The following is a 26,467-nucleotide window of genomic DNA, read 5'->3' on the forward strand; positions in this document are numbered from 1 at the left end:
ACAAATTCGAAACCATCAGAATGCTCCCTTCTAATTTCACGCACGCTGAATTATATTTCACTTTTTTTTTTTTTTGCTTTAGAAAAAAAAAAAAAAAAAGAACCTGACATCAACGTCAAAAAAGTGATCGATTCGAGCGTGGAACGACCCACGGGGAAATTGACGAGGGAAGATATTTTTGTGACGTATCAAATATTAGCTTTTTAATTCTTTCGGAGGTTGCGTGTTTGACGCGCGAATTCCCGGAATGAGGGGAAACAGGGACCGTTGAAATAACATTTGCCATCTTTTTCATTCTTCGCGTTTATCTCGCGAAGGATGTAACGAGATATCAATATTGAATTACCGCGCCATATAATTAGATTTCCTAGCAGGGAGCCCACCTGCGCGCTGTTTGATAAATAGAAGGCGGAACAGTCTCCACTTACGTTGACGTTTCATCAACGGTTTTATTTATTCTTTTTCCTTTCTTTTTTTTTTTCCTTTATCCATTTCACGTGTCCCCTGTGCAAGATGGTTCCCGCGTATCACAAAATGTCGTGCCTGTCCCCGGCTGCAGCCCGGTGTTCCCAGGATGAAACTTTAAATTCTTGATGAAAGCGGTCGGAACGATGTAATAAGAAACTCCCCGAGAGAGGAGAAAAGAAGCTCGCCCCTCTCCCTCTGCCACTCTCCCACCCTCTCGGGTGCTTCTTGCATAATTCGCGATTTCGTAGTTTAGGAAGGGGGTGTTAATTAAACCGGCAATCTGTTCCCTCCGTTGGCGAAAGCGACGGCAGCTGACGCCACGACAACGCTCAACTTTCTGTTTGACATTAAATACATGATATTTCACGAAAGGCGAATGAACTGTGCGCCGTTCAACCGGAATGAATTTAAAGGGCGCAGACGAATCGCGCTGATGGATCTCTGAACGATTCTACACTTCGTTAATTATCGTGTTTCGATGCACGTGGCATTGTTCGCGGAATAGTCTCGCTTTTATGCGCTCGTTCTCTCACCTATCCTTCGTATACAGTATGCGTATTGGCTACAAATTTCGGGGATATTTAACTATTTTACGTCGCGACAGTCGTACGTGATGCGAGATGAAAGACTTAAGCCTTTGGTTACGGCAGACTTTGACACGTACCGCACGTAGCATAAGTACGCTGAGAACGACGAAATTTTTCATCAGTCTGCATTTCTCAGAGAGTATATTAAAATAGTCGAAACACCGAATTGCATTAAACCAACATTATTTATTTATTTGTATTCTGTATCGAATAGTGCACATACTAAAAATTGAACAGTAACTTTAAGCTTTGTTTCGTAATGTATCTAATAATCTAGCAAGGTATGGTAAAATTCGAAACGTGGGTCATAATTCTACATCACATTCCTTCCTCTGTTATCATAGTTTCTATTCTACACTACATACTTTTGTCCTTTTGTGATTAATCTGATTACACCTTTTCATTTCAAGGATATTAAATGAAACAACTGTAAAGTAATCACGTTTAAATAATACACGACTAACTGAAGATGCAATTGTCGAATCAGAATTCACTTACGTCTGACAATATTTTTTTGTTGTAATTATTATCAATAACAAATTTGTCGGGCGCCGATCCGCCCAACGGAAGTAAGTTAAGCCGAACAGTAGCCAAGTTAATTATTATTAGCAGAAACATAACGCGCGCGCGCGACGATCCAATATCTCAACTTGCCCATTAAAACCGACGTTAAAACAGATTCTCAGGGACGTAATTAATTCTCGTTAAAAGCCATCGAAATAACTAAACCCTCCGTGTATCTGCTTAATTCGAAGACCGCTTCGTCGCGCCCGGGAACGTTTAAATTCGACGTGGACGGGAAAAGAAAAGTTTTAATACACGCTTGCTTGCGAGCCTCTCCCACCCGCAAGCTGCTACGTCCAATTAGAAATGAATTTCACACTCGCGTACGAGCGCGTTTCGTCCCCTCTCTCCCTCTGCCACCGTACGTCCGCGCTCGCCGTCGTGTCTCTCGAGTTTCAACGCGTGCAGCCAGCAGAAACGCAGCGAGCGATCGACGGAACTGTCGTGGAAACTAGTTGAACGAACTGTAATTACGCGTACATGGGGACGGTGTCGCGGTTCGATTCCGAGTCACACGGGAGGCTGAATTCGTTTCGGTGGCACGCAATCGGCCGCCGCGAATTTCATGCCTCGCATTCGCGGCACGCGTCACTGATCACCGTGAGCCCCAGACATCCGCGACGTTATGAGCGCGATAATTAATTAACTCTTGTCGCGCGTTCGGGACGAAAGTTCGGTGGGGGAGGAGGGATGGTGCGCGACGCTCGGCACAATGCGTCGACGAGAACTTTCATCGTGAGTGAAGGGCGTAGGGAACGATCAATCGGGTAAACAACCCGGGTCTGCCGAGTTCTGCCGAGATCGCGTGATCATTTCATAATTATCGGGAACCGAGATGGGTATACACCCTCGAAAATGTGCGATTCGTGACGTTGAATTTCCTACCGGCGATCGGAAATTGAAAAATATTCCTTCAACTCGGGAGGGAATTATCGGCCGTCCGTAATTTTTCACGGTGAATTTATTCCATGCAAATTTATTTTTACAAATTCAGCGTTGCGCTCTGCATTCTCTTGCCCGTGGTATTTTTACTCGAACGAATGGCACCGGTACCTAGTAAATTATTTCATTACGTATTATACGCGCGGCCATTATACGGCGATGCAATTTTTGAGCATTGATCGATTTTCCCTTTTTTTTTTTCTTTCTTTTTTTTCATAAATTGCACGGATAAAAGCTTATTTCCCCTCGCATTGTGTTGGCAGTTGTAGAGTTAACGTTAAATAAAATATTGGCAACTTTTGTGAATATCAATTTAAATTACAAAACACACGAAAAAAGGGAGGGGGGAGAAAAATGTAATCTATAACTTTATTGATATTTTTTCCCATCGCTGTCGAGATTTTCCCATTTTGTGAAACGAAGAAAAGGAAACGAAAAAGGAAAACGCGCCGGTACATTAACAATAATATCTACAGATTAGTTATTTACAGTTTGCACTTAGTTCTCCGCTGAAATTGAAAGGTGAATTCAGCGCGGTTTTACAGTCGCGTGGAACTTTATTTTCGCTGGGAAGTTGCGAGTGCACCGAACCGATCGGTCGAAATGGAAATTGAAATGTTAATAAACCGCGGTAAAATAGTGGCTGCAGCTGGTTGCGGAGTAAAATAAAATCGGCACTGTTCTCGCCTCATTGAAAATCTTCGTAGGAGATGAGGAAATCGCCGCGTCGATGGTTCGCGAGTGGTTGACAACGCCGGGGGAAGGAGAAAGCAGACAGCTAGGGCGATAAGGTTTCTGAAAAGAGAAAGAAAGAAAGAAAGAAAGAAAGAAAGAAAGACGCGGAGAACGCGGTTAGAATGGAAGAAGGTGAGTCGGGGCAGGAAGAATCGGCCGATGGAAATAATTCAACGCCACGGGGGCGGCGAATCCCCTCGACGACAATTGCGGAAAGCGCTAGCACCTAGACTGCTTTTCGCCTTTTACACCGTGGTCGCGCACGGCCGACGCGTTTCTTTTCACCGAGTCAACGTTCCTACGCACGTTTCTAGCCGGAAGCAAAATTCTCGCGCTACGCTGGCAGCGAGCAGCGAGCAGCGTGCAGCGTGCCTCGTGCGAACGATGTATATATCGTTCCACGGGTTCTTCCCGTTCCTGCGCCACCTCGGTGGCTCGTTCTCCTTGCTTTGATCAGCGTTCCTCGGGAAAAGGACACGGTGTTGTATGGCCCTTTGTGCGGTTCCGGCTGTGGTATGGTAACCGTTGCCTGAAAGGTTACGCTACTGGCTGTGCGCCTCCCCTGTCGGGGACACACGACAACACAACCACGCGATGCCAAACGACGAACGATTCGCTGCATTGGAGAGCAGCAGCGACAGGCGGTTGAGAGAGAGGGAGAGAGAGATAGAGAGAGCTGGGTAGAGCCCGGAAGTCGGGACGTGAAATTAATATTAAAATATGCATGAAGCGCGGCCGCGTATTGGCGGCACGGAATTCATTAGCGCGTTCTTATCTCGGGCTGGTTTTCTAGCCATGGCACGAAAGCAATATTCCCGTGTTACGGAGGCTCTAGCAGCCCAATACACCCCGGCAGGGCACCGCAACACTGTCAGAGCTCTACTGACCGGTTCGATCGGCTTTGCTCGATCAAAAGACACGATGCAACCCTTTGCGCCTGCCGAGGACCCTTTAGGAGTGTGGCATATAAATTGCTCGCATCGATTCCACGTCAGCGATTGTGCGACGTCGATGCAACCCCGGCCACCCGTTTGTAGTCTGTAGTCTTCCGGATGTGTTGGTTCCACCGGTGGATCGGTTCCACAGCTGCGTGTGTTTCGTAGAACTTGGGGAATTGCCGCGCGCCGCTGTCGGTTCTCCTAGGGGACTTTTTCGTCGACACGGTGAAAAGAGAAAGGAAGAGGGAAAAAGAAAAGAAAGGAAAACAACGTGAATAGAGTTTTAAAAGGAAAGCCAAATACTCGGCGTGCTTTAGACGTGAAATCTGTTTACGATAATGCGTTGAAAGTCCTAAACGCGGCGATCGTTCGTTTCTTGGTTTCAGTCGGTTCTCGTTTTCGTACGAAATTTTCTTTTTTTTTTTTTTTTGTCTTCTTGACGAGCGTTCCTTCCGCGACGTCGGCGGAACAATCGGCGAGCGATTAACATTCGAATGAAACTGACGCTTGTAGTATAGTTCAATTTGAAATTGCATCCGTGGCACAAAATATTAATCCGCCTCTTTACTCCTGGTTCAAGTACCACACGCTACAAAACAAAAACAAAAAAGAAAAAAATTTATTTTGCGATTTTAGTCCATACTTTTCTTATTGCGAAGCGGAGCAGCTCAAAAAGTAAGGCGTAAGTCGCGCGAGAAATTGAGAAATAATACCTCGACGTGAAGGATAAGTATCGAAAAGTATGCGCGAAAATGTTCTCCGTGATAGCTTCCATGATTGGAGAAAAAGCGGGCTTTTTAACGCGCATGTCATTTCGGATATCTGAAACGATTCAGGCGTTTAAAGTGTAAGACCGCTCAATGGCCATTGACGTATGTACGTGCCGCCGATGACTGACCCACATTTTCCCCCTGGAAGCGCGTACGTCGTTACCAGAAACGATTGAAAAAACTGTTCAGTCATCGTCTGTCACTGACCAGCGCAACCAGGGCGACGCTTAGGTCAGGTCAGAGGAAAACCCTCGCGATAGCGAGAGCGAAAAGAGGACAAAGATACTCGAAACTCTCGAAAATCACTGTTTCCTTCGTCCGGCGATATCTCCGGAACCGGAAGCTCTACCCCAACGAAACAAAGAGCGTTTCAAAGGGGAAGATCCCGCGCTTCCGGCGAGCCCCGTTTTCGTCCAACTTGGGAAATGCGACGGTCGAAAGTCTCGGTTAGTTTCAATGGGATCTCGGCGAGTCTCCCTTTCGGGGAAAAATCGCTTCCGTACTTCACTAATTGTAAGAATCATTTTCGTCCGGGCGTGCAGTTAGTTTCTCGAGAGACTAAGCGCGCGTACGTTTTTACGGCTTTGAAGTATTCCAGACCTGTGTAATTAACGGAGGCTCTCTCTCTCTCTCTCTCTCTCTCTCTCTGTCTCTCTCCGTTTTTCGTTTAAATCAGTTACGCGAGTGCGGCTTCGGTCAGGATCGGTTAAGCGCACCCGGAGTGTGTGTGTGTGTGTGTGTGTGTATTTTGCGACTGTGCCGTTCGACAAACAGAGGAGGGGGCACTTTTACGAAATACCACCGGCCGCGTCTCGCACGGGGGTTGATTTTACCCAGTTCTCCTTCTCGTAATTCACTTTCCTGCGACTTCCCCGCGGCAAGTGTTTGCTTTCGCTTGGTCCCGCGAGCGCGAGCGCGAGCCAGGCGCGCCACGTGTCTTCATGAAAATTTCCGCAAATAAACGAGATAGAGTACAGTTTGCCCGGGAAATGGTTTTTTGTCTATATTTTTTAAAACAACAGCGAAAGCTCTCGGCGGAGGGAGAGGGAAGAGAGAGAGAGAGAGAGAGAGAGAGAGGCCAGCCAAGAAAACACAGGCAGCTGAAGTTTTCGTCACGAGAAATTTCCACATCGAAATTCACCGAAACCCGGCGCCGGTATTTCCACGGTTTTCTTTGCGCCTGTATCCCTTCGAAAATATTTCATATAAATTCCGATCGTTGGTTTCGGCGGCTGCGTGGCCGAGCGCCCCAAATCGAACGAAACAGCGGTCTAAGCGAAAATGTGCCTGGCCGATTTCTTGCACATTCTCTGCCTCGTGGTCGTTAAAGTCCCTATCGACCTGAGCGGGGGGCCCCCGTTCATTTTCGGGGATCTCTCCATCGGGAGATTTTCAGGCACGCGGCCAAAGGCGCGGTACGTTGTCGTTATCATCGTCGTCGGGGCATATGTCGGGCGGAAGAAGTCGCGCAACCGGAATACCGATATTCCAAATCGGCCCGGCCGGCCAAGCATCTTTCACCGGTAGTAAGCAATATATTCGCTGCATCGCGTGCCCTATCAATCTGTTAAACGTACCAAGAAAACGAGTTGCACGTTCCCGTTTATTCCTCCTCCCCTCTTCACCGCGCGCGCACAAATTGTTCCATCGATTTTATCCGCGGCGTCGTCAAAACTTGCTTACTCGCCAGGCAAACCTTGGGCGTTCGGCTCGCCGAGCGAGGCATATTTCGACGTTCGGGGGAAAATTCCACTCGGGGAGTGGAATATCGGAGAAAGAAGAAACGACGTTGGAAACGTTTCGAAACGGGAACGGGGCGCCTGGCAAAGGGGGCGGCGACGTAATTTCCAATGTACGAGAAAGACCGAATGGGCCAGATACGGGCGTTTGCGACGTGTATCGAACTCCAAGTCGCACAATGTGAACGCATAACGAAGTTACAAAACAGGCGGGGATAAAAATTGATTATCGAACTTGTTATTGGCTTCATCCACCGTTTCGAAACACCTTCGCTACATGCCAGTACTTTTCTTTCCGTTTTCCCCTTATATTCTCCTGTCTTTTTTTCTTTCTCTCGTTTTTTCTTTTCATTTTTCTTTTTTTATTCCCTCTTTCTCTCTCTCTCTCTCTCTCTCTCTCTCTCTCTTTCTCTCTGGAGCGCGCGCGCGAACAAAACGAGAAGTCTTTTCGACCCTCTGGATGGCCTATATCGTATCGATTCGGAGACCGACGAGAGTTACTTTGAAACTTGAAATTGCATATTATTGGATTCTATCGACATCGAGGATATTTCACGCGGAACTAGAATGACCGCGTCCAAACGTATCAATTTCAATTTTTATATATGTATACATATATATATGTATTCTCTCGTTCTTTTTTCAGAGACCTTTGCCTTTTTTTTCTTTTTTTTTTTGCTTTTTTGCCTCTCTGTCTCTTTCTGTGTACGTGTCCCTGTGTACGATACTATCGAAACCCTGCCACGAAACGTTCGAAACGGTTTTATTTCATCCGCACGGCAGAATCGCGTGTTTCGCCTGTTTACCGGCTGGGATTGTCGCGTGAATCGAAAACAACCCCGTGCCAGCCACACGACAGAATACTTTTTAACCACGGAACACAAAAAGGACACGAGCTCTGGGGATTGAAGCAGCGCCGACAATTTATTTCTAATTATTGTCGGCGCATACGTAGCGGCAACGGTCTCCGCGGCGTTAATTGTTAGTCCGGTACCGGGCGAAGGAATTGTTGCCCGACACGCGAAGTTAAATCGGCTTTTGTTCGTACGGCCGTGTAACGCGCCGCGAAAAAGATCGTCGCCGACGTTGATGGATGCGGAATCAGCCTCGAAACAATCCAAAGAAAATTGCCCGTTCCCTTAACCTCCCTTCCCATTCCCTGCCCCTCCCTCCGGACACAGAGCGGTATAATACAGCGATCAACCAAGTGGAATTAGTTTTTTAACGAACCTCCTCTATAATTTAATCCGTCGCGACGCTTCGTGCGCGCTCTCGCGGAAACGCGCGTTTCACAGACCGCGTGACTACACCGCTCGCGAAATGTGAAGTCGCTTGCGCTTGAACGACAACGGCATTGAGCAATTTAATACCGACGTTTCAGAGTTTAACAGGGGAAAAAACAACAACAGAAGCAAAAAGAAGAAGAAAATAGAATAAAAAGAAAAACTGCTGCGTTGCAAGAGGAGAGAGGACAGCTCGTTCTCTCGGTAAGTAATAGCAACGCAGGTAATTCCGAACAAACCCTCGGTAAATGAATTCGTCGGGAAAGGGTGGTCGCTGTTGCCGAGAAGAGAGCAACCTGCATACTTAAGCGAAAGGTGGGCTCGTTTCGAACAGGAACGCGATATCAATTTGGGCAATTAAACGCTCCCCCTTCACCCACTCATCGTCTGCAACGGGCGAGTAAACGCGTTATCTGCGCCGACTATATCCGTTGGCAACCCCGAGCAGCCCTCGGTCTGCACAACGACGTGGCGAGACCCGTCGAAACGCTACCTCGGGAACACGCAGTCGCGACAGCCAGCCGCGGTATCTATCGGGCTGGTGAAACCTTGTTAGAGGTGAGCACAGTTGGCACTACAATCTCATATCCTGCTCGGGTATGTGCTTGTTGGCGTCGTGAGGACTGTTCCGTCCAAATGAAACCTCAGCCCCACGTCCGCAAATATCCGCGCGACGTACGAAAGATCAGCGAAGATCTTTCGGTGGACGTCTTGCGACGTCTGGTTGCATCCCGCCGGTCATCACGAGGGAAACCACGTTTCTAATTTTTTTTTTTCTGCTCTTGGTTTTTCTCTTAACATTCTAATAAGGACCGGGTATTTAAATCCCCCTTCGCTAGTGGACGGATTTAAATCGCCAGGTGAAATTTAATTTTACATGTTTTCATATAAATTATTGTATTTTCAAAGTTAATCAAATCAAATAAAGACTCAACCTATTCAAAACAAGAAGAGAGAGACCGTCGATATGTCGGACATTCGGCTTTTTTAGATATTATATATCGTCGATATATCGGACGTTAGTACTTAGAAGGTCAAAGAGAATTTTTCACAGGTATATCACGGTATATGGAAAACTATTTTGAAAGTTTGAAACGATTAATGAGATTTGGGACGAAGGAGTGAAATTTGAAACGATCGATTATCAATACAGAATGTATGTACAGCATTCGAGTGAATCCTCAGAGTGAATTACACTCGATTAAATTTTCTTTCGCGTGCACGTTTTCGGATTGATTTAAATGTTCGTCTATAGAACAGTCGCGTCTCGTTACATCTTGAAAGGATAATGCATTCGTAAAAATTTTCCACTGTAAATGTTGGAGGGAAATTGTTTTTTCTTTTTTTTTTTTTTAAGTCCAAAGTCATCGTTTTTCCAATGACAATTCGTCGAGGTGGGCAGAATTTCTTGAAGCACGTTGAGAATCGATTTCCAACGAAACACCATCTCCTCTATAAATACACTCGATACACGTGAGTTTAAGTTACTAACAATTTCGGCGCCGGTGCATCCTCTAATTATACTAATGGAACTTCGACTTGAGTTCCCTGCATCTCCCGCGATATATTACTTGTAAAATACAAACTCAATTAGAAAATTCCCGATTCGAATTCGGTTAAGCGCGCGGGGATTAAATCCACAGCTCTATTTCATCTATTTCGCTGCGTCTCGCAACTCAAACGCCGGCCAAGTTCTAATTAAACGTGGAAGAACGTGGCTGGGGAACCAGCCGGGGCCAACCCAAGAAGTTTGTTTATCCGTGGTCAACTACTCGTGGACTACTCTCGGTAACTTTAACTCGGAAAAAATAATTAGCCGGGAAACGCGTGTCAGAATGTTCAAGTTAATTCCGCGGATAATCGTCGGAGCCATTTTGGCGAGTGTCTTCGCGAAAGTTGACCCACGGTGCCGAGTTTCGTGGCGTGAATCGTGGGGAAGGGAGAAGGAGAGATGAAATTGTTCAGCTGTCTCTTTGAACTGCGCAATTATCGACAGGGTAAGAGAGAAGCGAAAGTTTAAGCCTCCCCTGACGAATTCTAACAAATTTTAACTTGACGTCCTCTGAATAAATACAGAAATACGCTTTTCAACGATGAACAAGGTCGACAACGAGACGACATCTGTATTTCAATTCTGGAATTGAAGGGTAATGCTGTTTGGAATTCGCGACAGCAGATATTTTCACTTAGACGCTAGAACTACCAAATTGGTCAATATAACCAAATCTATAATTTTCTATATCAAAGAAATTTTATATGTTTATAACAGTATTTTTTTTTTTTAAATACTCGCGAGCGATTTTTTTAACAGAATATATTTATAAGCTGATGAAACTTTAAAATCGATTCATTCGCTCTAGATTCTAGCTCTAGAATCTGAGAATCTCCACTGTCGTTTTTTTTTTTTTCATCGAATCGATCGCTGTCCCAAATCGGAAAAAATTCTCGAGAGGTAAGAAAATGTTCATCAATCCGGCTGCAGATATCGCGTCTCAAAAGTGGTGTTCACCTCTATATCCTTTGCACGCAGGAGCTCTCCCGAAAGATTCGCAGAATATTATTCTGACGGGAGCGCGGAACACGTCGCGGACGATGTCGAGGTCTGGGACAAAAGGAGCGCGCAAAGCGCCCGCTCCGTCGCTAAAATGATTGCGACACGGTGATTCATACGCGCGCCAGCACCTTCTGTCAAATTCATCAGCGCAATATCTTAGAGTGCCCGATGTATTTTAATGTAATCCCCGAAACTTCGAACGAGCACTTCGCCTTCTTTTCTCCACTGAATCTCACCCTCTCTTATTAAACAAACCCTCCCTCCCTCTCCCCTCCCTTCTCCTCGTTCTCGAATTTCAGAAAATTCACGCGCCTGCTGTTTGAAAACCAGCATCGCCGGAGTTTCTGCTGGAAAGACGTTTGGTTCAAATTCAGTCGCGGCGAATAGGTGAAAATTAAGAACGAAAGGGAGAAAGGGATAAAGGGCGCGTGTAATCGCGCCGCTCGTGATAACCGCACGCTATTAAGAGCGGTCGTCTCGAAGGGGACGAGGACGACAAGACAGGAAGGGTTGCGAGAAGGCGCGTATCGTCCGCCGCAATTAGTTTCGCTCCTCTTCTTTTCAAGGAGACGGTGATCAGCTGCTATCGCTTTTCCCTTCGGAAGCTCACTCTACCCATCTCCCGTCGTCGTCGTCGTCGTCGTCGTCGTAAGAGAAATTCAAACACGCGTAACGAAGGTTAATGTCGTGTCTACACAAGGACGCCCTGTCCCTCGTCCTCGTTTCTTTTTCCCTCCACTCTCGGCTCTTCATCTCCAACCCCCTGTGTGTTCGTTCCGGGAATTCGTTTATAAAGGAGGGTCGGCGAAGACAAGTCGCGGCGGCACTTCCTCCCTTTCTGCGGCGAGGCGGCGCGGCCTCGTTAAGAATTCATGAGCCGAATATGTTAGACCGTCCTCGCAGAGGATTGCCTGAAATTTCTACGAACGCGCGCACGGCCACCCGCACCTTGCCGCGTCCGCGCCTGTCCTCTTAAACGATTCGAGAGCTTTCGTCGAACTTGCCGATATCGAACCGGCTTCGCCTGAGCTTGAAAATCAAACGTGCTTGGCTTCGAATTCCCCCCTCTCCCGTTTGATTAAGCAGCCTTATAAAATATTTATCGACCGGGGTCGAGGGGGGAAAAAAGCAGGAAACCGCAGGGAACGCGGGGTATTCCGCGACGCAGCCGCGCGCTATGGTAAATATTTATATCAATTATGTATTCGGAGAGAGCGGCAACGGCCCTTTCTACGTCCATGTTCAAAGGACGTTTCTTTAATTCTCGTTCTCTGATCTTTCATCGAGTTACACGCTCTCTCGTAGATCTAAAAAGCTAGAAAGAACAGGCGCGGGGAGGGGAGGGGAGGAGCGACTAATGTAGAAATTTGTGATTAGCTTCTACGTTACCGTGGAAAAAAAAAGAGTTACGCTGGAAACACGTGCATGTACATACGTGCATGTATATACACGAAGCGACGAGGCAAAAGGTACGAAAATAAATTTCGTGGCATCGTGGCGGACGTGGCGGCACGGTTCCGTGGCACAGATTCGCTGGATCATCTCGTGTGTGCAAACGTTGCTGTGGCATTTATGGGGGCATTTATATCGGCTACGTGGGTTGTTCGCCGATCAGGGATAGTTAGAGGCACCGATACCATCGGCGGCGGAGGTGGCTCCAATCATTTCCCAATTAGCAGCTGATTGCGTACAGTCCATGATAGAACTTTGACCTACCGCAGATCGGTCTGGTACGGTTAATTCGGGAACACCAGAGACGTACTCGATATATACATATATATATATGTATATATATATATATATCGAACAGAGTAGCAGATAGACCGGAGGTAGCAGCATCCAGGTATCGAGGCATATAGGAGGAGGAGGAGGAGGAGAAGGATGAGGAGAGAGAGTGGTCGAAGCAGAGGAACGGGAGATTGGCGAGAGGAGGGAGGGAGGTTCGGTAGCCTGGCGTTAATATCTCACGGCGCGAAACGAGCCGGCAGCAATATCGGGGATCGCGCAAATTGCGATCGGCAACAGAGATCTTCGTATCGGTGGATGCACGCGACCATGAAGGATTTATAGGATGTCCGTTTTTCATCTGCGCCGCGGCGCCGCTGTAAAATTAGTCGACGACCGGACGTATCACGATCTCTCTATTCCCGGTTCTTCGTCCTCCGTACGCGTCGCCGTTTTCCCTCCCCCGCTGCTGGAAGTGGATATTTTTGCCAGATATTCGAGAGCCGAGTATGACGAACAACGTGTCGTGTATTTTTGGATAAAGAAAGAAAAAGGAGCTAAAGATCATAGAGATGGATGTAATTTAGTAGGAGTGGACGTTGGATGAAAGAGTAAGGAGAACGAGCCCGTGTCCGGTCAGACAAGACGTCTCGCAGTCTTTCGAGCACTCGATGGAAAGTTAGATTTTCCCGGAAATATTGAGGGAAAGGATACTAGAAATCAGAAAATGACGTCATTACACTTTTAAATTTCAACTCCATCACTCTAGGTACTTTCTTTCGTCTCGTCGAAGCGTGTGAGAACGTGGTTGAACAATAAAATAACTTTCCAATTCTCTAAAGTCGTTTGACGTCGTACGTTCGCTGTGGCGGAGGAATGTTTCCCTTTCCTCGTCGTTAAACAACGAAATCGTTATTCCCCGTCGTTCTCCTCTCTGTCCCAAGGATCGTCACGTCCGCCAACAAACGTCGAGCCGTCTCGACAAGGAAAAAGGCGAGGAGTTAGCATCCCCGCAAAGGGAACGCGCGCGATATTTCGTCGGTCGTCGACGATCGAAATCCTTTGTCTCGTTAACGGACATTGTCGCGCGAAATTAGAGAGCGATTTCCCTTTATCCGGTTCCCATGTGGGATCCGTCTCTTTAATTCTCGGACAATGTTCGGCGAAGCTGACTCGGTACGGCAGAACGAAGGAAAAAACGAATAGGAACGGACGAATGAACGAAAAAAAAAAAAAAAAAAAGAAAAAAGAAAGAAAGAAAGAAAGACATACGCACACACGTACACACACACGGACAGAAAGACAACCAAAGAGAGAGAAAGAGAGAAAGAAATGAGATTAAAAAAAAAAGGAAGGAGAAAGAACGAAAAAAGAAAAAAACAAAGAGACAGGGCGAACAGTCGAGGCTGAAATCGCATGTTTCACGCACTAGGCGTTTTAAACCGTTTTTTAACGAGAGTCGAGAGAGAGAGAGAGAGAGAGAGAGAGTGTGTGTGTGTGGGAGGGAGGGAGAGCAGCAGGCATCGTTCATCATTGCGTGTCATTGTGTGTTGCAGAACCTGGCGACCTAGCCGTCGCGACCCATTGTTCCCCGCTGGCCAACAACGAGCGAAGCAACAGCAGCAACGGCAGCAACGGCAGCACGAATGCCAGTGGCACCGCCGCCAGCAAAAGCTATTCGCTCGAGCACCGCATCCAGCGCGTGTCTACGCTCGACCGGAGGCATTTGGCTGCGCAACGATCCTACCGAGGATTATTCGGATGCCGTGGAAGCGTCTTCGCTGCCGCGGAATGTGTCGATCAGAAAATCGGGGATTCTGTGCCGCGAGCCGTCGCCTGTCCTCTCCGTATCGTCGTAGACACCGTAGCGCGCTGAGAATCGGCAGGATCGGCAGCGACGAAACGCCGCTGACGCTGTTCTAATCGAAGGAATTGCCAGCCCGACCACACGTTCCACGCGTGCACCGTTGCGTACCCTAACGATCCGATCATTCCGCTCCTGCGAATGAGCATCGCCCGTTTACCTCTTGATTCTCTGATTCGCCGATCGTCTCCAGTCGAGAAACGAAATCGAACGTAGTGGGAGAGGAACGCGTCGCGTCGCGTCGCGTCGCGGCGAACGCCAGACGAGAGAAAGAACTGGAAAGAAACTCGAAAGAACTCTTCGCTTCTTCGAGGAGAAGAAGAAGATCCACGGCGAGACGAGACGAAGCGGCAGCGGAAGCAAGAAACGGTTTCCGTTCGATGCGGTTTTGCCCGGTCTATTTGGCCGGATACAAAAGAAAGGAAACGGGTCGAGAGAGTGGCCGAGATTTTTCTTACCCCGGCACGGAGTTGCAACGCGCGCGCCACGCCGGAAGTCAGTGGGAACGGTTGTTACTGGGAAGATAAATTAAGGAAGAATAAGAAGACGAGGGTTGGAAACAAACCTCTCTCGCCGTGGAAGAGGCAAGTAAGCCCGGGCCGTAGGGCGAAAGTTCACGAGTGTGCTAAGGGAGAAGCCGAGCGGGCACGCGTGTTCGCGTGCTCGCGTGTTGCCCGTGAATTAGAACTCGTCCCGTGTATTTGTATCTGTCTCTCCGGCCGACAGGCCGGTTTCCCTGCCCGCGTAAATCATCGGAATTAGCGCAATTTCGACGTCGAGTGGCCCCCCGGAACAATTTCTGTCTCTCTGCGTTTCTTCGCGGTACGGTGACGATTAATGGACACGACGCGCAGCCAGGAATGAAAATTCAACGAGCGACGAGGACCCCCGGAGCATCATTAAGCGAAGCGACTCCGCAGACGGAACCCCGGGAACAGGGTTAAACGACGATCGACCTCGAACTCTCCTCGCGGGGAAACGAGATGAAAACACTTTTCGCCGAAACAACGTGGAAGAGAATCGAGGCTAGATGGTTTCTTTTTTTTTTTTTCTTTTTTCTTTTTTGCTGCTTCGCGGAGAGGGAAACGCAAGGCTGTCGCGCGTGAAATTACCAAATTACATACTTTTTTCAATCATCGATCAGACACGCTTGAGTGTCGATTCACTCGTCAATATATATGCATATCTTCATTGGTCGAAGAAGCTGAAAAAAATCTGAGGAAATGATCTCGACGATTGCTTCGGAGAGTGAAATAAAACAAAGTCGAACGTTCGCGAGGAAGCAACGCCAGCAACGTGTGGCATTTGTTATTTTTAATCTTAGCAGACCGGATCAGACCCCTCTGCTCGTCGCCTAATCGTCCGTACACGCAGACACACACAGAGACGCAGGCACACCGACGCTCCTTTCAGTCCGTCTATTTGGTACAGCAAAAGGGAGGAGGGTAAACGAGACTAACGCGCTAACGATGCCAACGTTAATTACCGGGCCGGATAGACCGCCTAATCGTTGAGCGAGTGCACGTGCTAATTACGCGGCGTTGCCTGCTGACGATCGGGCGAATCGCACGGTTTTAGCCGCGAGTCGTCGTAGAGAGACGTCGCGCGTTTCTTGCGAGCTCGCGTTGCCGATTCACCGAGGCTTCGACGGCGATGAAATTCACCCGATCGACCCTGTTGCATCGTTTTCCTTTTTCTTCGCGAGCAAAGAAAGAAAGAAATTTCGCTTCGATGGTTCGACAGATCGGAAAGGATTCAGACAACGCGATTTTTCACGTTCCAAGCGCCTCCCTTTGTAAAAGTTGAAGTCACAGAGGGGAATTTTTCTTTTTTTTCTCCTTTTTTTTTTGCGGGAATTTGTTTTCCAACGATTAAAAAAAAAAAAAATTAAACGGCACTTCCACTCTGTAAAAAGTATTTTCCTCTAATTGCCGTTGAAATTTGTTTTTCATTTATTTCTTCAGTACCGGTTTGGCGCGAGTGGCACTTTCGCAGCTGTTTTTCATCAATTCGAGTGCGCCTCTATTAAAAAGGGTCGCGCGATAAATATTTTTTTTTTCGCGAGAATTTGCAGAATTTGAACGTTTGATTTTTCAAAAANCCTGCCTAGCGGTTAAACTCTCCTAATGTCGAGGAAAAAAAAAAAAAAAAAAAAAAAAAAAGAGAGAAAAAAGAAAAGAAAGAAAAGAGAAAAAGATTGAAATTTGATTCGGAGAATCGAAAAAAACCACCCGGCGCGACCGATTTGATAACGGACTCGCTCGGAGAGCGAGGGCTTTCTCTCGCGAGGACTGCCTCGCATTTGTCATCATTTGAATGCATAGATCCTTCGATTGCGGGTACGTGCGACGAATCGCGGCCCGGAGGAGCGAGAACCAATTCCTGCCAATTTTTGTACGAGAGATCCCACCGCGATTTCGGTCGGTCCGAGACTGATAGCGTCTACGTAAAAGTGGTGCCAGAGGCGAGAGAATATTGCCAAAGAGTCAGCGGGACGAACACTGCCGACGAACACGACGTCATTGCCCGGTCGAAGGGCACGATCCTACCATCGTAGTTTTTAGATTTATTAAGAAAAACGAGGAAAGAAAAAGAAGAAGAAGAAGAAGAAGGATTACATTAAAATTGTAACGTTTAGAAGATTTCCTACATAGCGACACCGCGTGGCAGAAACTGCCGCGTGCATCAACTCTAATTGCTTAAGAATACACGCCACAATGACACACACACACACACGAAACATATTACGATACGAAACATATTCGCAGCGATATCCGATATACGTGTAATTTTGTAAATATACACTGGTATAAAACTCCAGAAGGAAGACAACGCGTTGTGATTCGGAGAACAAAGTTTCAGCAACGTAAAAGAGAAGAAAAACGAAAAAGAAAAAGAAAAAAAAAAGACAATGCTCCTTTCTATACTAACTTCCCTTAACGAAAGCCCGTACGAAAGAAAATTCCTCCCAAATCAGATCAGAGTCAGGTAGATCAACGAATAGCGAACCACGAGCGAGTACAGCGTATCGACAGTTTTTTTTTTTTTTTTTTCTTTCTTTTCTAACGAGGTACGTACACGGAACTAGTCACGTGAATCGTTTTCTCGCCGAGTGTGATGAAAAATGTGTGAGCGTGCGATTCGAGTGATGAGTGGTCCGAGTGACATCGCGAAGGGGTCAGACATATATATTTTATAAAAACGAAACTAGAGGTTCTTGTTTGTAACGATTCGACGAGTCGCAAAGTCATTCTTTGTAAAACTCGGGTCATCACGATCATCTTTCTCTCTCTCGATACGATACGAAGATTGAAGAAACGCTGCCGAGACGAAATTCGAGTCTTCCCGAGTGGAAAGATTCTCTCTATCTCTCGATCAACGAAACGAAAAAAAGAAAAGTATTGCAATTCGTGGAAGCGAGACGGAGAGATGAGAGGCAGCGCGAGTGTCGGTCCATTGCGTGATCCATCGACAAACCGTGTAAACCGTGTGAACGTGTAGAGAATCCTCGTCGAGAGCGAATCATCATTTTCGAAACATCGGCGGCGCCTTCCTGTCTTTCTGTCTTTCTCCTTTCTTCTTTCCTTTTTTATTTGTTCGCTTTTCGTTCCAAAGTCGAATACGATCGCGTTGGCGATCGTCTGGAAAATGCATGTACTATTCGCTCTCGACGAGGTGGCGTGCGAGTGTCTATCGAAAGCGACGAGGAACGAACGACGAGGAAAATGAGCGCGTGTAACACAGGGTAGACAATAGGGACCATCGAGAGAAAGAGACAGAATGAGAGCGGGGGGCGAGGACGAGGGAAAAGGCCAGGCGATCCGGCGGCAGTTCATTTCATGAATATTTCAGCGTCTGGCGTTTCTGGTAAACAGCGGACGTCGCGGAATTATGTTTCCAGGCTGTTTTCAGCGTCTGGCGTCGCCCAGTGGAAAGAACCGCCGATTCTCGTCCTCCTCGCAGGCCACAAGTCAGCCACGGAATACTAATTGACTACGGGACACGGCGAAGGTGTCCGAGCGAAATCTCACCTCCACACTCCACCGCTTTCGTACCCCTTCCAACTTCTGTGTGCCTGTGTGTCCTTTCACACGCCACCCTCCTTTCACTCTTCGTTCCACTTTCGCACAACCTTTTAAACCGCGACGAAGGAGCGGAGGGAGGGGAATTTTTCATTCGCGCTTTTGCAAACTTTCGGGACCGGGATGACGGGCACCGGCCGAGATGCAATCTGAATCGTGAATCATCATTCGTTTCGGCCGCTACGTGCAAACTTCCCTTTCCTATGATCTTGATTGCGTTCACCGCGTTCACTTGTTTTCAAACTTTCATCGCGATAAAAGTTAATGAAAAGCTTAACGTACGTGTAACCCGTAGATCGTGCTCGTGATTCAGCCGTCGCGTCCGGCGAATTTTTCGAATTAAAGCTCGCGGCAACACGCGGAGTTTAAGTGAATGGATTGTACTTTGGCACAGACACGGAGAGTTTATCGCGGCAGGTGAATAACATCAAAAACAAATAAGCTCGACTCTTCTTTACGGTGTGAAAGAAAAGATGATTTGAAAGATATTTCTATTTCATCAAAAAAAATGCCTTGTGCATCTTTTACTAAAAAAGGAAACATGTCGACAATTTCGTTCTTTCTGGTTAAAATAAAATTCGTACTCTGAAAGCGCGTCGCGCTTATCGAGGTCACGAAATTCCTCGTCACTCTCAGAAATTTACGATCTTACTCGTAACAACGTTCTCTCTCTCCAAGATTCAATTAATCAATCCTCGCCTTCGTTCGCTCGCAAAGTTCGATTCCAACCACCGGCTCGACCGCGGCAGAAATAACTCGGCCGGCTGATCCGACAGGCTCTCGTCATCCCGCGGACTCGGAGGAATTCGTCTGCGGAAAGGTGGCGGTGATTTCGAACCGCTGCCGATCCGCAACGATCGACCGTACTACCTTCCCGCCAGCTGCAAGCGGTATTACAACGGAACATCAGGCTCACATTTTCGAATCTCGAAGCCGTGAATTTCCTCCTTTTCCGAGGCTTGCCGCCACCTCAGCAGGGAAATGCGATTTCTATTCCGGTTGGAGGCGGAAGGGGATGCACGCGCTGCTTTATTGCGGAGAAGAATCGCAGGGGAGGGTGGGCAGGGGAAGGAGGAGGGCGAACCGCACACGACCTCGCACACGGAACGAGAATTCCTCCGGAGAAGGATTTTAAAAGAGGCAGAGACGAGGGTGGCGGGCTGGGGAAAGAGACGAAACGCGACGTGGCGGGAGGGGGAGGGGAGGGGGGTGGGTTGGTGAAAGGGATGGGTCAGAACGTTCCCTTCGTCGTTGGCGGTAGCGTCAATAATGACAGTGCCGCGTGAAATCGCACGTCGTCGAGCGTGCGAGCGAGAGCGAGAGGGAATGTGCCACCTGTTACACCCTCGCTTGCAGACTCTAACCCTCCCTGCCCCATTCCGCCACTCTCAGCCCCCTCGGAATGGGCGGTGTGAACGAGCATAAAGTTCGGGTTCCTTCGCCGGCTCGTAGTCCCTGACACGACGCGAGTCAGGAGCGGAGATCAGGAGCGACCACTGTCTCCGCCGGACGTGAAATTTTCACCCATCCCTCCAACGGCCTTTCGCGCCTTTCGTGGACTTTTCTAATTGACGCTCGAATCATTTGCATCTTAATTTTCCCCCTTGAATTGAATTTCACCTTTGCTCTGTCGTTCCTTAGAATTTCTTTCTCTCTCTCTCTCTCTCTCTCTCTCTCTCTCTCTCTCTCTCTTTCTCTCCATTTCCCTCGCTATTTGCGAAATTTAGTAACTCGAGGAATACATTTGAATCATTTTCACCTTAATTTCCGTTCTTCGTTTCCCATTCGTCAGAGTAGTAATTGGTATTTGTATTTGAGGGATACGTGCAGGGATAGAGAACAGAGGGCCAAGTCGCGGGAAAACTCGTGGAAAATTTATCGGTTCATCGCGAGACTGTCGCGGAAGGCCGTGGCCCTTTGGGAAATCTAACCGGAAGATATTCGATTTAATGCTCGTGCTTCGTTTCGTGTCCTGGAAAAAAAAAAACAATACGCGTTGCCCTGACGAACGGGAGATCCGCCTCGTCGTGGAGTCCTGAAGCTCCTGAACTCTGGGAATCGTGACCGTGGAGTGTCTCCCCGTTGAAACACGGCCCGTCGGAGCTACACCGATGTATCGGAACCAGAGAGTGCATCCTCTGACGTGGCCTGCCACGTGAAATCGTACGTGATGGTCAAACACAATAAGCTTGGAATTATGTACTTAACCTGATAAAAAAAAAAAAGCACGTTCGAATAAAAATGTCACGTGATAAAAGTAATCGAGTGATTTATTTCAACATTCCACGCCGTATACACACACAACATGCGAAACAGAGGCTGTTCGAATATTTTTCTTCGTTTGAAATTCGTTTGCACCGAAGAAAGAAGTTCGCTCTTTCGAAAAAAAGGGAAAAGTGCGCGAAACGTTATTTCCTTGACTATTTCAGTTTCCTCCAGTGACGAGAAAATGACCGAGCACGATTTTAACAAGAGTTTAAACGAAACGTTTAGCGTTGAACGCGCGGCGATGAACGAGCAGTGAACACAAGGTAAGTGTTTTCGTTTCTCCAGCGAACGATCGACGCAAATTGACCGGCAATAATTTGGAAAACGCTTCCGCCGAACACGGCTCGGCTTGATACGGCGATAAATGGAGATCCGCTGCGTTGGCGACCGACCGGTAAAAGCCAACGCGGCGGTGGCAATGGCCGGACGAGTGTACGTACGCGCCTATCTGTTTTACCTTTTAGCGCGTCGCACTTTCGAATGTTTCGCGGCTTTTATCGCGGGCCAATGCGTTTTCCACGCTCGATCGACGTTCGACCGCTCTTCTCTTGGTTGAAACGCGACGAGTTCGGCCACCGAGTTGCCGACCACGGTACGGTATAACCGTATAACCCGAAAAAGCACGTTGCACGGTGCAACTGGGATCGTGCCAGCACACAACCGATTCGCGTCGATCGGAACGAAGGAAAAGCGTGTTAGCGGCTCGGAGGCCAAACCGATTCGATATTTCACGACGGCCATTCCTGTGAACTGTGAATATACGCGACACGGCCGGAAGGATCGTTATATCGACGAATTTGTTTTCACCACCTGCGTCTGCCCACCTGTACATGTGCGTGCCTCCGCGATACAAGTTTATTCCGACGCGTTCCGACGCTTTCTACAGACGTACGCGAAACACACGCGAGCGTAAGAAAGCTCTTTCATCTTTCACCGCCGTTATTTAAATCTTATTCGGCTGTTGCTTTATCGCCGTCTACGGAACGCGCCATCGAATCGAGGAAACGTCGCGATACTCGATATTTCCTCTGACTGAGCCCGGCGGTTGGGAAAAACTTTTTCCATCGATGCCCGCCGGTAGCAGCCGACCTGGTGAACCATCGAGCCAACGGGAAAGGAGCAATCTTCTCGATGTGCTTGAATATTTTTCGCTTTCGATAAATGTCCATCGAGACCGTTTGAAATCGAGACACCGTTACCCGTGAATAATCTGCTCGTCGATTTCACCGCCAGAGAAATTAATCTTGCTCGATCACGAAAGAGAGAGAGAGAGAGAGAGAGAAAGAGGTTTTCATATTTAAGGAAATTGACTCAACAACACAGCACACGCGCACGTATGTGCACTGTCCGTGAAACACGGCACGGTTTATTCGCCTATTTACCGTCGCTCGATCCATTTTTTACGCTGAAAACGTCGATCAGAAGAAGGACGATTTCACCTTTTACCTTTGATATCTGATTGACGATGGAGCGCCGGTGCTCGGGCCGCCGATATCGATGCGATAGCGCGGTTATCGGGCTGGTCTGTAAGTTTCCCGCAGCGGCAAGATCCTCTGGTGAAATAACCTGGCCAGTAAAAAGAGCAAAGAAGCGCACCGAAGAGGAAAAAAGAAGATAGGGAGGAAAGGGAGGGGTGGAAGTATTGGAAGGGAAATAGCGGAGCTCTGTATCACGAACGATCGTAAAAAGCGTCGTACGGATTGCCGGGGAAAAGGTTACGACGAACTCGCGACAACTAATAAACCGTAAAACGCAGGGAGTTGCGTGCACGAGGAAACTCTCGTTTGTTGCACGCGCGTGTTCCATCAAACGGAGGAAATTCCGTGCGTGCCAGACTTTTTTTTTTTTTTTTTTGTTGAGAAACAAAAAAAAGAGAGAAAAGAACGAAGCATTTTTCATTGCGTTCGCGGCAAATTGCTCTCAAATTTTCGATCGATTTCGCGATTTCTACGATTTCTTCCTTCCCTCTATCCTCCTCTCCCTCTTTCCGAGCAAGGACAGTCGAATAAATTGCAGCCGCGTTTTAACGTACAAGTAATTTAATATCGATTTGATTTCGCAACATGATACACGCCAGCGAACATCGTCGGGCTTTTCCGCTAGAAAAATGACACGCGTCACTCGATATTCCACCATTATGAATGTTTCTACGTGATACTGCCGGTAGGATTCGGTAGCAAATCGCTCGGACTGATGATTTATTTCCTTCTTTGGCCCGAGTAATTAATATTCAGCGCGACGCGGCGAGACCACCGCAGCCCTTCGTTTGTTCCGCCTACTTGCAGATAACGTACAGATTCCGAATAATTACCGGGCTTTTAACCTACGGTCACAGCAGCTTAATCCGTTAAAAAAAGACTGGCTCTCGTTTCGTCTCGGACCATAAACTTCGTTCGACGAGTCGTTCATTCCGTTTTTAACGAATTGTCGCTGTCTCGTTCAGATTTGGAACTTGGAAAGATAATATACGAATCCAATAATATTTTGCTAGAAACGTAACGAAAGTTTTTTTTTAGGAAAATACGTAATTCAGAAATTGAAACCAATTTTATCGAAATTGATTGCTCGAGATTTGTCTATATAATATTGATAATCTTACATTATGATTCAAAAATTTCCAAAAAAGAAAAAGAAAAAATAAAATCAATAGCTGAATAATTAATAACTTTCTAACTTTTGAACCGCTTGTTCCGCGATTCAATAATGAATTGAACCATTCATTTGGATATTTTACACCAGCCAAGACGAGTTATTCGACTGGCAAGGCTCCGGTCTGACTAATCCGACTGATCTTCTCCTTACGTGAACATCGTTCGCCTAAACGATTAAACGCGTAGATTGTGACAAAGACGTTTGTAACATTTGATCGTGTCCTCGGTAGTAAAATTCCCGCTGAAGAAGAACGGAGGACAGGAATTTTGAATTTACAGCTTTTAACAATGATCGTTACGTCGAAGATTCGAGCGGAAATTCAACTTTTGATAGCAGTTTGAAGCTGAAACTCGAGACAAATTTTGCACGTAGGAAGGTGACATGTATATTTGAAATGCCATTCAATCAATTCTGACGTTTATATATCGTCATATTGCATTTATTTTTCGCGGGAAAAGTTTTTTATGTAATTTACGAAAGATAATATTTACGTGTATTTGAAGACTGTAACAATCAACGTACAATTATCCTGCACAAATGCATTCTTTTATTTGTCTGATAAAGTGAGTCAATTGTCGCGTTTCATACGAACGAGGTACGTTCGGTGGTTTGTTAAGCAGCTACGTTCGTCAGAGACAGAGTGTCCCGAAAAGCGAATTTGCCAGGCAGAGATTCGCCCTCGTTGAAATGAACGGAGGAACATTTCGTCAATGAATAAGAAACAGTCGACGATGGCCGACGGGGAAAATGGAATAATTTAAAAAATGACGAGCGCACCAGAAAGTCCAGGACAGTCCGGTGTTTGCGAGTTTGCTTTGCCCGGATGGCTCGTTCCTTCCTCCCTCCGGCGCAGACACACTCGCCGGATTGAATTTTAAAAATCCGTGCCTCTGTATTCGCGTCACGGCGCATAAACAGAAATATTCACGAACCACACGCGCCCGAATTTGAATATTTCTCGCATTTTATTCGCCCGCGCGCAGCGCAATACTCGGAAGTGCGTTATCATTAATCAAATCGCAGGAAATAACCTCTTTGTGCGACTGGCCGGTTCTTTCATTAACCCAGCAATATTATCGCGTTCCCTCCTTTGTTTTCCGTTATTAGCACAAGCTTTTGTTCCAACAAATCTTTGCGAATTTACAATTTTCAATTAAAATGCCACTCGACCCGCTCCATGAACCAACGAAAGTCTTTACTTTCTTTTCGTTTTAATTATTTACTGTAACTTTCTGCTTATCTCACTGGACAATATCGATCCGCGCGATCGAAAATGCAAAAGAAAAGAAAGCGTCCCTCTACGTTCGAGTTGAAGAACCCTCCCTCCAGTTCGCATTGACGCGAAAGTGGATGTTGCATCACCGAAAATTATCTTCCTCGACCATTCAAACTTCGCTCGGAATATACACGGCACCGCGGTGATAAATGATACTCGATTGTGTTGCGCGCTCGAGTCTCATTGTATGCATTATTTCGCGCATTTCTGAATACGTAAGGTAGAGAACAGAGGTCCCAAGGAAGGGAGGGAGGAAGGCAGGGAATTTTGTCGCGACACTCTTTCCCGAGAATAACCGGCAAGTACCTAGGACGAACCGAGAGAATTGTTTTAACCTCGGCTCGCGTTCAAACGCTCGCTCAACCCACATTCAGTAACTTGGGAAAGTAATTGCTACTCTGCGAGCCGTCACAGTCCTAAAGCGGTTCGAGCATCTAAGAAACCTTGTTGTTCGAGCATCCTGAGGAACAAAGGAAGATTGTTTGTCACGAAACTTCGACGTTGTTATCACTCCATCGTCCTCTCTGCCTCTTGTTTGAATGTGTAACACGGACAGCCGGCATCGGTTGGAGCCGAAGGGTAAAAAGCGAAACGGAGACTGATGGCCGATTGTACGCGATCGGGCGATCGCTGCCGAGTTGCCCCGTCGCCCAACGTCTGACGCGATTAGCGAAGATTACGCGATTACGGAATCGTCGCCTGCGATCTGACAATCTGAATGGAGAATCCGTTTATCAGCTGTCAAGCCCGATTGCAAAGTTACGCCATCCTGAAGTATAGTCCTCCTTCTAAAACCGAGCTCAACCTTTCAGCAAGTGGGGCAACGAGATTCGTTTCGAAATATACGAACGAAGGTTATTTCGGAGGTTGTACTCGCAGGAAACGCTCGATGCTGTATTAATAGTTTACACAAAAATTTCTGTGATATCGCGTGGCGAATATACTAAAATAACATCGTGGCGTTCGCTTCGTCGACGTTTTTACTCTCTTTTCGTGGCCTTTCCGAAAATACGTCTCTAACCAATTACGTGATAAAACCTGAGCAAGGGGAGACCTATAAAAGTGGGATGTAGGAAGAAGAGGGGTGGAGAAAGTTGCATCCAGTTGCTAACGCTCCGGTATTCCGGTATAGCCGGGGTAGAATTCTGAAAGTGCCCTTTACGTAACCGAAATCCCGGCCTGGGTTAGGTTTTGGAACCTAATCTCGAGGCAGCCGGTTGTCCGCTTTATCCCGCGCAAATTCCTCCCTCGACCCTCCCGCTGCCGCGTTCGTTACGTGGCCGCGCCGGAAACTCATAATTCTCCACGTGCACGTCGACGCATCTCCCAGTGGCTGCTAACCACCAGCTAGCTAGTTAAGCTAAGCTAGCTCCAGCCGCGGCGTTCGTCATCGTTCGTTCAACCGAACCGATCGGCGGGGCCCGGTACCTAGTACTAGCACGCGACGTCGAAATGATTAATCATGCAAATTCGCGGTGGAGAATCGCGGACGCGCGAGACGCGCGCCCGGCCATGGGAAAAATTGATAAAATACATTCATCGGTCGGTACCAAGTAGTACGGCGAGGGACGGTTTACGCGATCGATCGGACGCGACGCTGCTTGAACGTTCGTTCGTACGCTCACGCGAGACTCTCTCTCTCTGTCTGTCTCTCTCTCTCTCTCTCTCTCTCTCTGGCTTCCTCTTGTTTTCTCATCGTCATCGTCGTCGTTGTCGTTGTCGTCATGGTGGTGTGTGTATGCGTCTCTGTCACGGCCTGTCTCCGCCATTTCCATGCGCCACTTCAATTTCGTTGGTTCCGTGTGCCGCGCGCGGCAGCTTGCTTAAATTTTCGGAACGTCGGCCGTGTGGCTGTGCGAGGGAGCGTGCCACTCTCGCGAAGAGAGCGAGAGAGATAGGCTTCTTCTTCGCGCCGACTCGCGACGCTGCTGTGCATAAAGCGACGTTCGTCTCCGCGATGCTGCCGAGATTCCTTCCGTCTTTCGAGATACGCTTTGTGATACGAGAGACGAGGTTGCTC

General features: G+C 47.5%; 1 protein-coding gene across 1 annotated transcript in view; it reads left to right on the forward strand.

Annotated features, from left to right (window-relative positions):
• LOC122526914 overlaps nt 1-16,269 on the forward strand; it is a 50,019-nt gene extending 33,750 nt beyond the window's left edge. Inside the window, exon 3 of the mRNA XM_043650570.1 lies at nt 13,862-16,269. Coding sequence (XP_043506505.1) covers nt 13,862-13,876 — 15 coding nt within the window. The 3' untranslated portion in view covers nt 13,877-16,269. The remainder of the gene's footprint in view (nt 1-13,861) is intronic.
• The last annotated feature ends 10,198 nt before the right edge of the window (nt 16,270-26,467 follow it).

This window comes from Frieseomelitta varia, unplaced genomic scaffold (assembly GCF_011392965.1).
Source record: "Frieseomelitta varia isolate USP_RPSP 00005682 unplaced genomic scaffold, Fvar_1.2 scaffold_203, whole genome shotgun sequence".
Taxonomy (NCBI): domain Eukaryota; kingdom Metazoa; phylum Arthropoda; class Insecta; order Hymenoptera; family Apidae; genus Frieseomelitta; species Frieseomelitta varia.